The 11,176-nt window shown below is 50.9% G+C and overlaps 2 protein-coding genes across 2 annotated transcripts; both read left to right on the plus strand.

Annotated features, from left to right (window-relative positions):
• Nucleotides 1-3,516, plus strand: TMEM35B (transmembrane protein 35B). Its single transcript, XM_027537904.1, has 3 exons — nucleotides 1-156; nucleotides 1,607-1,787; nucleotides 2,741-3,516. Exons 1-3 carry the CDS (start codon nucleotides 49-51, stop codon nucleotides 2,836-2,838), a joined length of 387 nt encoding a protein of 128 aa, XP_027393705.1. The 5' UTR covers nucleotides 1-48; the 3' UTR covers nucleotides 2,839-3,516.
• A 981-nt stretch (nucleotides 3,517-4,497) lies between these two features.
• LOC113890365 (platelet-activating factor receptor-like) lies at nucleotides 4,498-8,374 on the plus strand. The gene is made up of 2 exons (XM_027538261.1): nucleotides 4,498-6,815; nucleotides 7,357-8,374. The coding sequence occupies exon 2, from the start codon at nucleotides 7,370-7,372 to the stop codon at nucleotides 8,372-8,374; it is 1,005 nt and encodes a 334-aa protein (XP_027394062.1). The 5' UTR covers nucleotides 4,498-6,815; nucleotides 7,357-7,369.
• The last annotated feature ends 2,802 nt before the right edge of the window (nucleotides 8,375-11,176 follow it).

An 11,176-nucleotide genomic window follows, 5' to 3' on the forward strand; every position in this document is an offset into this window, starting at 1 on the left:
CGGCGGCGCCCACCCCGGGGCGGGCGCGGCCCGCATGCCTGCGCGGCCATGGCGCTGCCGCTCACCGCTCTGCGCGTGCTGCTGGGCAGCTTCTTCGCGCTCACGGGGGCGGCCAAGCTTTCGGAGCAGATCTCGGCTCCGGTGTCGGAGCAGATGGTGAGCGGCGCGGCGTGGGCGGAGGGCGTTCGGGCGGGGGGATCGACCGCGCGGCAGCGGGGGCTGCAACCCCGGCCGTTACCCAGGTGCCCGGCCGGCCCCCGCCCCGCCTACCCGCGCCCCGCGGACCCGCCTGCCTTCGGGCTAGACGGCGCTAGCGCTGGGGGAGAGCGGCCAGCTCTCCGGTACACGTGGGCACTGGCCTGGGGAGTTCCTGCGAGTTCTCTGCCATCCCCTTCCCATCGGGTATCCCCTTCCAGGCAAATCTAGAGCCGGAAGAGGAATGCTCGGGGACCCTTTGCGGGAGGGAGTAGGACCGAGCTCCCTTGCTGCCCTCCTTCGTTTGCTTGAGTTCTCGGAAAGTTCTCGAGGCAGAGGTTTAACTAATCCCTCCTTGACAAAATAGGAAACTTGCCCTGAAGGTGGAGTGTTTCTGCTAAAGGTTACACAGCTAGTCAGGAAGCAGGACCCAAACTTTAGACCTTCAACTACCTTAGGGAAGCCTGGCGTGCTGCCGTCCGTGGGGTCGCAGAGGGTCGGAGGCGACTGAGCAGCTGAACTGAACTGAACTTAGAATCCGGAATCCTTCCTGGGGCCGGGAGGGAGGCCTAGAAGTCGCCCTTCGGCTTCCTGTCTAGTTCCACTCTCGGGAATGCTGACATGTCTTTCTGCCCACCAATCCACCCATCCCCTTAAACCAGCCAGATTTTCTAGACAAAGTACTTCCCACCTCCCCGCCCCTGCCCCCGTTTGGCCTGGCTTAGGGTGGGTTGTTTGGGGAAACATCCTCAGAGCCTGACGGCTTAGAGTTTCTTCCTTAGAGCCCCGAGTAGGGAAGGTAGAACTGAGGTTGGGGAGCAGGAAAAAGCCACCCTAAGGGTCCAGGTGAAGTCATGTCGCTCAGGACAGAGTTTGAGTCAGAGAGTTGAGTCACTCTGAACCCCTCAACCTCCTGTCTGCTGCAGTGAGATCCAGGTCCCAGCATATGATATTCAGTAGAACCTGTTTAATGAACAATACAATCTCTCTTTCCATCCCCTTCCTCATCTCCAAATACTCCCTTGCGTAGTAGCCTGAAGAGAAACCAGGCCATGCAGAAGGAAAGAGAAGTCATGAAGTTCCCAAGCCTTGGCACTAGATGAGAGGGGCCAAGCCTAGCTTCCTCTTCCTGGAATCTGGGGCTGGGTTGTAATCTGGTGAGAAAGTTCGTCCATCTGTGTACCACCATCCAGCCCTTTTTGGAGCATAAAGTGTTTTCTGATGCCAAAGCTCGGCCCCTCAGGGAGGCCCTCTCCTTTCCAGGCTGGCTGAGGTCAGCCCTGGCCCTGGCCTAGAATAGTAGCTCCTTTGCTGGGGGAGTTAAGGGTGCTGGCACAGAATGCCCCTGCGGAGCATCTGGGAGATGGATCCTTGGTGACTGTGGCTGACAGGCATTCCCTGCCACCTCTAGAAAGCCCTGTTCGTGCAGTTCGCTGAGGTGTTTCCGCTGAAGGTGTTCGGCTACCAGCCAGATCCCATGAGCTACCAAGTGGCTGTGGGCTGGCTGGAACTGCTGGCTGGGCTGTTGCTGGTCCTGGGCCCACCGATGCTGCAAGAGATGAGTAACTTGATTTTGACGCTGCTCATGATGGGTAAGGGGGTGGGGGAGGGGTGTGCAACCGGGCTGGTGAAATGGGGACTTCTGCGGGAGGAAAAAATCTGACTGCTCACTTTACTGTTGCCACGCTTTTTTCTCTGGAACCAGAAGCACTTTCTGCTCACTTGCAGTTTCCATGGTCTTCAGACTAGGATAGGTGCTTTTAAAACTTACACTATAACAATTGTCAGCAGTTTTATTGGCTGCATGATATTTCTGTCATAAGGATATATTGGAACCTAAAAGCCCCTACCCCTTTCTCTTCACCCCTACCCTGAGATGAGGGAAGGAAGTAGCAGCTGCCACCAGACTCATGTGTCTGGCAGGTGGAACGGCAAGAAAGCCGGGCCCCCTGAACAGAAAGGCGGATGATTCCTGGAGGGCCCCCTTTCAGTAGCTCTCCCCACAGGAACTGCCAGTGTACAAAGACAGCTGCTGCTTCAAAGGCCAGACATCTTCAGGCTCTTCTGTATCCCCTGGCTTTGTGTCACCCTTGCTGCTGGCGCTCCTGCCCTTCTTCTAGGCTTTCTTTCCATCTCCGCAGCTTGCCCCATTTTCAGCTCTTCCCCACCATATCCACCACCAGTCCCTGGGCCTTCCCTTCCCTTCACTGGGGTTGAGAAAGGAGAAGGATCAGGGGCAATCTGATCCTTCAGAAAATGCCCACCTACTCACTCCATGCCCTGTTTGGTTGGATTGTTCCTGTTTTCTTTTTTGCCACCTGAGAGGGGCTGTGTTAGTTTAAGAAACTTCTGATTTCTGGTTCTGCTTTTTCTGGGGGATCAGAGGGTTGAGAGCAGCTAGTTTAGGGTGTGTGTATGTGGGGAGGGGGACGGTGTTCAAGAGAGGGCTTAAGCTCGAATGAGTCAACCTTGGCTGGAGGGCTCTGATCTCCTGGATCTCCCAGGCATTCCCTGGGAGCCTCAGGAACCTCATTTTCCATTCTAGGGGCTATCTTCACTTTGGTGTCTCTGAAAGAGTCACTGAACACCTGCGTCCCAGCCATCGTCTGCCTGGGGCTCCTGCTGCTGCTGGATATCTGCTAGCTCTAAGTCCAAACCAGAAAAGATGTCCAGACCCACTAGGAAGAAGTCTCCAAGTCCATTCAAGGAATCCTGGGAGTAGAGTATCTCTTGTCCCTTCAGGCCATATCACTGTCAAAGCAGAAACATGGTGGAACACAGAATGTCACCTTGTTACCCATACAGTCAAGGGTGGCCAGTGTTGAAGTAGACATCTGGTCTACCTGGCTCTGCTTTCTCAAGTAGACATGTGGTCTACCTGGCCCTGCTTTCTCTTGGACACTTTACTGCTCTTTTTTTTGAAGAGTCCATGTTACATACTCTTAGCGTTCCTCATGTCATGTGAAAGTAAATTTAAATGACCCAAACTTTTAATGCCCCCAAATAACTATTGATACTTTCAATTCCTTTGTATAACTGTACCTCCCAACTTTTTCATGTGTCTTTATTCGGATATATTTTTAATGAAAATGAGACTATATGTACTACTTTATTTTCCTTGCTTTCTAAACCTAACACACTAACTAACACCATTCCACGTCTATTTTATCTCATTGATGTTAATGGTTGCGTAGTATTCCATTGTAAGGGTGCAGTGTGATCACCATTCCACGTCTGTTTTATCTCATTGACGTTAATGGCTGTGTAGTATTCCATTGTAAGGCTGCAGTGTGATGTATTTATAAAGGCCCCCACTAGGAACATTTGGATTGTTCCCGATTTTTTTAGCTATTGTAAACCTCACAGTGAATCACCTCTACATACTTATTTTCTTTCCTTTGAAGCGAGAGTGCTGATTCAAAAGGCATGCATGTTTTTAAGATTTTATTATAAGCTTAGAATTTACACACTGAGTATGGCAGAATATTAAGAATACCTGCTTTTGCCTGCTGAGCCACATGAGATAATCCCTCCCATTCCTTTTTATCTCATGCACTTTAGAGTCACAAAGCTAACAAAAATGGGCATTGAGTCATCATTTTACAGGATCTGAAACCGCCAGGGCACTCAGTGCAGTGCTCCTTGGACATCTATGTAGAGGCAGGGGACAGCCAACTCCAAAAGGTGTTGTTAAAGCAGTGTGTTAAAGCAGTGCCGGAAACCGGGGATGAATCGCAGAAGCCCTAGGGAGTCAGAAGCGGGCGTGTAAGACAGTTCTCAAGGGCCAGTGACCATGTTAAGGTGCCTACTGTCATATCCCCAACCGCCTTCACCTAGGTAGGGAAATGATGTGCTTCCTATCAAGGAAAATAATGAAGAAAAAAGTTCATTTATTTATACAAATACTCTAGCCACAGCCTACAGCTTGCTTTTGGGGGTAGGGACAGTGGCTTTTGCTAGCCCACAGAAGTAAAAGAAGTAAAAGTAAAAGAAAAGAAGTGTATATTACTCCATTTCATCTTCACTATAGAACGGTAATTTCTGCTCTGACACTGACAAGCTGGGAACCTCAGGCAAACTGGCACTCTTAGGTCTGGTGTCTGAAAACACAGTGATGCAATCTATCTATAGTAGGTGTGTGTGTATGTGTATATATATGCATACTACGTATGCTGGTGCTGCTCAGTCCTGTTTGACTCTTTGTGACCCCAAGGACTGTAGCCTGCAAGGCTCCTCTGTCCATGGAATTCTCCAGGCAAGAATACTGGAGTGGGTTGCCATTTCCTTCTCTGGCGGATCTTCCCAACTTGGGGATCAAACTTGTGTCTCCTACATTGCAGGCAGTTTCTTCACCTGCTGAGCCATCTGGGAAACCCTCTACATATACAGAGTGTCAAAACAATAAGGAACCTTTTTCTGTTATGGGAGGTCCAGAGATAACATAGCTTCAGTTTCAATGTTGCATATTTTGGCTGCTTTACGATGACACCAGACTGATATTCTTTCAACTTTGTCCTCTGCTTCTTTCAATTTATTGACTACTGACATCAGGGTTATAAAATAGCTGCAGCAGCTCCAGACAACACATTTGCATATAATATACCATGATGAAAAGAGAGAGGAAAGCTCTTTTAGAAGACCCCTAGGTTTCCCTCATATCCCACTCTGCAGAATTATGTCATATTTCCATTCTTAAACCAATCACTGGCATGGGGAATGGAATTCCCATGATGGACTTAGACTAGTTAAGATTTACCCACACTGGTCAAGTGGTCAGCAAGAGAAGGGAGAGAGTAGGTAGTGCCTCTTACCACTTAATATGGATAATAATGGCAAAGATTTTTATAGAGTTGCTGTGAAGACTTAGTGAGTTAAAGTGCTTACAATAGTGCCTGCACATAATAAGTGCTCAGTAAATGCTGTTATTAAATAGCAGTTCTACAGATGGGAAAGTGGATTCAGAAAGCTTAAGTGCCCACGTGTCAGTGCTGAGACTAGAATTAAGGCTTGATTGACTCCAGAACCCAACACTTCCCACCGCACCAGCTGCCAAAGTCAGAAGTGGGCAAGCGTGGTACCCCTGCTCTTCAACTTTAAGGTAAATGGGATGATCAGTCCAACGTAATTAAATCTGCATTGCTTCCCAGAATTGCCCCTCTGCATGGATATTTTGAAGCTCTTGAAAGTAGAGCCTGGACACCCTAGGAGCCCGGCCTCTTCCCATCTCCACCCCTTCCAGGATTCCACAGCCAGCCTGTCTCCAGCCGGGACTTTGAGTAAAATCTCTCACAGCTGGCATTAGATTGAAGGCTCCTGTTTACCAAGGCCTGGCCTGTAAGCAGATTAGAAGCAACAAGGCCCTGCAAGCTTGACTCTAGGGCCCAACCAGCAGCTGCAGGAAAGGCTGGGTGCTGGAGAAGTAGGCTGGCCAGCTGGTATGGAGGAGTAGTTGGGATTGACAGCAGCAGGAGTATCTTCAGCTTTAGCAATGCTGCCTCAGTTGCAGGAGAAGCCAGGCCTTAGGAAATGGCACCCTCCTCCCCAAACCACAGCCTAAGCATTGGTTAGGTCAGCAGAATGACATTCAGCAGCAAGGCCTTCCTTATACGGTTTTATCTCCCTCCCTGTGCCCCCAGGCCTTGCATACTCCTTTCCTTTGGGGCTCTGGCCGCATCCCACACACCCCACTCATAGCTGCCACAGGTGGACCCCGCCCCTCCAGCTGTTGCTCCCATTCTTCATGTCCTGTCCAGGATTAGTTGGTTGATGGGAGGGTCTAGGATGTGTGGGTGGGAGTGGATTCTGCTCTGTCTCAGCTCCTTAGACCCCGGGCCCCAGAGAGAGCTGTAGCAGCCAGAGCAGCAAGAGGTAGGAGTGATCTGGTGGGATGGCAGGGAGACGTTCAGAGTGGGGAAATGGAGGGACAGAGACTTGGTGGACAGAGCCTAGAGAGAGGGGGAGAAAGGAATAGACTCATTCAGGATCCCAGAAAGGATGAGCCTGCGAAGCTCAAAGGCAGAAGTACAAATTTTGGTATTGGAGGAACCAAGTTTTGGGATATCCTAGGAGTGTGACTGTGTGCCAAAAATAGGAACAGGACATGGGCTTGTGCCCGTATCCCCCCTTGGAGAGAGGGGCAGTACGCCCAGATGTCTTTGTGCTGTTTGACTGAGGTGTCTGTCTCTAACACTGTGTGTGTGCCTGTGTGAGTGCACACATTTATCTGTGTGCTGCCTAGAGGGGAAGGGAGCTAATGGTTATGAAGTATCTCCCCAGTGTCAGCCAGTGCTCAGAGTTTTACTTATGTTTTCTCATAATCCTCCGAACAACCCTGTGAGGTAGGTATTTTAATCTCCATTTTACAGCAGAGAAGACAGGCTCCGTGAAGCTGAGTAATTTGCCCAAGGTCACATGGCAGATAAATATGTGTATCTAGAATCTGCCTGATTTCTGGGCCTGTGCTCTTTTGCTTTGCTGTCCAAAGTTCCAAATCAGACCCTGGACTTCTTTGTGGTCAAAAGACGAGGGGGAAGGAAACAGGCTGGAAAGCCTGAGATGTGAAAGCTTTTCAGCCCTGCCCAAGGTGCTCCAGGCAAGCCCCAGAGAGGACATTCACCAAGGTAAGTCCAAGGTCACTGTGCAGGGGCCTGTCTCCTGGGTCACTGCATCCTACGGCCGTAACTCCATCCATGCCTCTCCCCTACTGACCTGGATGGCACTGGAGCTGGAGGCTTGGGCTTTTTCGGGGAAGGAGTCTGTATTCCACCCTGGTTTCTCTGACTTCCTGTTGGCTCAGCCTTGCTGGGGCTTGATGCACATGCCCCTGCCCCACGAAGTGGAGCCCTACTCCACCTATAAGGGGGCACTTCCACCTTCCCAGTCGCCAAGGTGAAAAATTTCCAAGCTGTCTGGGATTCCTGACCCGCCCTCATTTCCCACATCTTTCACCAAGCTCATTCTACTAACTCTGTAGTCCCCTCTGCTCCACCTCCAGCGGGCACCGGCGGAACTAATTCCTCAGCCCCTCACAGGGGCTTCCCGGCTTCTAGTCTCCTCCCACCACGGATTTTGGAAGAGAGGACTGGGGTCTGGCGAGGAAAGGCGGGGTGGAGGGCTTCTTGTGCGGCTGGCCTCCACAATGACCTCTCTTCCTCTTGCTAGTACAAGGTCCGAGATGAACAGGAGCGTGGGGGACCTGGGTGTTGGCGGCTGCAGACCCTGGGACGACCCTGCTCGCTTCATTGTGGTGCCTGCGGCCTATGCCTTGGCGCTGGGCCTGGGGCTGCCAGCCAATGTGGCGGCCCTGGCGGTGTTCGTCCGCAGCGGCAGGCGCCTGGGCCAGGCCCTTCGTCTCTACCTGCTCAACCTGGCCCTGGCCGACGTGCTCTTCACGCTCACGCTGCCGCTGTGGCTCACCTACTACCTGGGCCCGGCCCACTGGCCCTTCCCGGAGGCCGCCTGCCGCGCAGCCGGGGCCGCCTACTATGTGTCCACCTACGCGGCCGTGGCCTTCGCGGCGCTCATCAGCGTGTGCCGCTGCAGCTCCGTGCACCGGCCCGGGCCCAAGGCGGCCGCCCGCCCGGCCCTGCGCCGCCGTGGCCCGGCCCGCGCCGCGTGCGCCGCCGCCTGGCTGGCAGGCCTGGCCTGCGCCGCACCCTCGCTGGCCGCCCCGCACGCGCTGAGCCCCGGGCCGGGCAGCGCCTCTCGCTGCCTGGAGCGCGGCTGGGCGCGCGCCGGCCTGGCCTACACCACCGTGGCCTTCTTCACCGCCGCCTTCCTGCTGGTGCTCGCGGCCTACGTGAGCCTGGCGCGGGCGCTCGCTGCGCCCTCGGGCCCGGGCCCAGCCCGCGCTGGTGCGCACCGGCGCGCGGCCAGGACGATGGTGTTGGGGCTCCTGCTGGTCTTCGCCCTCTGCCTGGCGCCCTACCACCTGCTGCTGGCGCCCTGGGTAACGGGGCAGGAGGTCGCCGCGAGCCGCGAAGGCGGCGGATGCCGGGCCACCTCCACGCTCGACGTCCTGCACACCCTCAGCCTGGCGTTGCTGAGTCTCAACAGCTGCCTGGACCCTCTCATCTACTGCTTCTCGGTGCGCCGCTTCCGCCGGGACTGCTGGGCGCTGAGCTGCCGTCTGGGGGTGGGGGCACCTGGGGCGCACTCGGCCTCCTTGGCTTCTTCCTAGAAGGGTCCCTGGCCCACTGCCTGCTTCACCCTTGCCACCCTCCCAGCCGAGTCCTGGGTGGTGGAAGCTCTTTGCAAGGACGTGGATTCCAATTCTGACACAGCCACAGACTAGCCGCCTGTAACTGTAGACCTCCAGGCTCTGCCAAAAGGGGGAAAACTTTGTAAGCGGAAAGTTCCCTAGACTTTACCATTGTTTGGATACGCATAGTATGCCATTGTTTTTAAAATCTCTTGGGATAAACCCCAAAGTCCTTAAAAGGTCCTCCAAGGCCTGACTGGCTCCAGCTTCACTCTCCGCATCCTCTCATCTGCATCTTCCCTCTTCTCTACCACGTCTGCGTCCCCGTGGGTTGAGTCACATTATCAGTCCCTGGAACAGACCAGTTTCCTGCCCTTCAAGGCCTTTGGAATTGATTGCCAGGAATGATGTCCCTCGGTCTCCTTCATTAATTCCTTTTCATTATCACCTCCTCAAAGGTGGAAGTTTTCTTGATCAGCACCACATACGCCTTACCCTAGACTGGATTAGATATGATTGCTCCCTTGTCTTTCCATAATTGCAATCAATTAACTGGATAGTTCTTTCTTTTTTTTTTTTTCTTGGTTTTTCTGCCTGTAGTTCTTTCTCTTTTCAGAATGTGTTTATGTTGATCCATAAGAAAGTGCCATTTTTTTAGACCCAGAAAGGTTGAATAGTGGCAGTTTTATTTTTATCCAGTTCAACTTAATGAATTCCATGTTTGCCTTATTTACTGCTTGCTACTGTTCTTTGCACGTAGTAACACTTCAGTATGTCAGATGAATGCATGAAACGTGAATATCATTAGCTTAAAATGCCCAAGGACTCATTCAGACACTCCAGTCTCAGATTTTCTTCAAGTGTTTCTGGGATTCTCTAAGCTTATATTACCCAGATGCATTCCTGACTGAGTACTGATGATTGCTTCCTTTTGCTGTTGCTGGTTATCTGCAACTCGTCCATCACCTCCAATGTGCCAAGATTCCAGGGCCAAGACTTGGTGATAACCAAGCTGGATATCCATCCTGCTATTGCCTGGGAGAGGGATTGGCCAGACTTGCTGCCTTCAGCTTCAGCTGAGCAGAGAGACTGTCGGTGCAAATCCCTGCCAATGGTTCTGGCCTCTGGTTCTTTCTCTCCTTGTGCCTTGATGACTTAGCAGTTGGCTTCAAGTGGGAAAGGGAACCTCTCCCTCTCTTCAGCCATGTTACTGGGGGCTCCATAGCAAGACTGCTTGGGTCTCGAGTTTAATGAGTGAGGGCAGCATATTCACGTTGCCAAGTCAGCTGGGTCAGGACAAGTTCACCGATCAGCCACCATGTCATACTGACTTCCAGTCCTATTACTGAATTTGCCTTCTAATAGTAAATTTGAGAAATTTCTTCTTTTATTTTTGATAAATTACCTTTCATTGGTCCTTTATTCCTTATTTAAATGTTTTCTTTTGCATTTTAAAAGTAATACACATTCATAAAAATAAATTCAAAGTACTAGAGAAAAATGCAAAATAGAAAATAAAGGTCCCCCAGTGGTAACCACTGTTCACAGTTTCTTGTGGTGTATATCTTTCCAGAGGTTTTCTATTTCAGTACAAATACATGTATAGTCAATTTCCTCCAAAAATCCACAAATGGGATAGTAGTACAAGGCTTTTCTGTGCTTTCCTCATTTAATATATCTTGTACATCTGTTAATATCAGCACATATCAATCAACCTCATTTTTTGAATAAAAGCAAAGTATTTATTTTACTCAATTGGTCCCCCTGTTAATGTGCATTTGTTTCTACTGTTTTACTGTGATAAATAATGATGCAATGAGTGTCGCTGTCCACAAATCTTTGCATACTTGTAAATCTATAGAATAAATCCCTGGCAATGAAATTGCTGTGTCAAGGAGTATGTATGTGCACTCAAGTTGTTTAATCACATCACCAAATTGCCTCCAAAAATGGGGTACCAATTACATACCAATCAACAACTTTGTAACACTCCCTGTTTTACCACACCCTCACTAGAAATGGATATATTCACTTGCCTCTCTGGACTTCTGTCTGTATTTCAACTGTGAGCATAGTTAATTTGTTCTTTTTCCTAGAAGGCTTCTCAGTCTCTTCCATATTTGTTTGAAACCTGTCTGGGGCAGGAGTAGGAAGAGAAAGGGTATCACCTGAGACCTCGCAGTAGCCAAACTTTACCCTGTCTTTCTCACTGGAGGAATTAAGCAAGAGCCCAAATGCCCACTGGTAGGTCTGCAGTAATTGTCATCCTTCTTCCCTGGGAGTTTCGTTGGCTCATTCCATGCAACACTAACCATCATCTCAGGCCAAGGCCAGCAGAAACAGCTTGAGCCCACATCATGAATTCACTTGCTTTGGTGGAATGAATTGCTCATCCCCAGGGACTGTGCAAAGCTGAGTCTGAGAAATGATCCTGTGTCCACACTAGAGCCAGCTGAATCTCCTGAGGCTGAATTTTATTTTGTCCAAATAAAAAATGATTCCCTGTGGCATCATCCATCCCTGTGGTCTTGTACTATCTTGCTTTTGATGTGACTTTTCCCTTAGTGAAGTAGTTTCCTTTGGGAGATGTCTAACTTAGTCTTATTTGTCCGGCCTAGGGAAAAAGAACTTGAGAGTCGATTGCCTCTGGGAGGTCAGGCACAATGGAAAGAAGGCATCTGTCTGGAGTTACTGTGTGTTGGAATTCTCTCCCTGCTGACTCAGAGGAGTGGGAACTTGGGGAGATAACCCAGAGGCAAAGAGCCTGAGGGATAAGAGAGA

The sequence above is a fragment of the Bos indicus x Bos taurus genome, chromosome 3 (genome assembly GCF_003369695.1).
Source record: "Bos indicus x Bos taurus breed Angus x Brahman F1 hybrid chromosome 3, Bos_hybrid_MaternalHap_v2.0, whole genome shotgun sequence".
Lineage (NCBI taxonomy): Eukaryota > Metazoa > Chordata > Mammalia > Artiodactyla > Bovidae > Bos > Bos indicus x Bos taurus.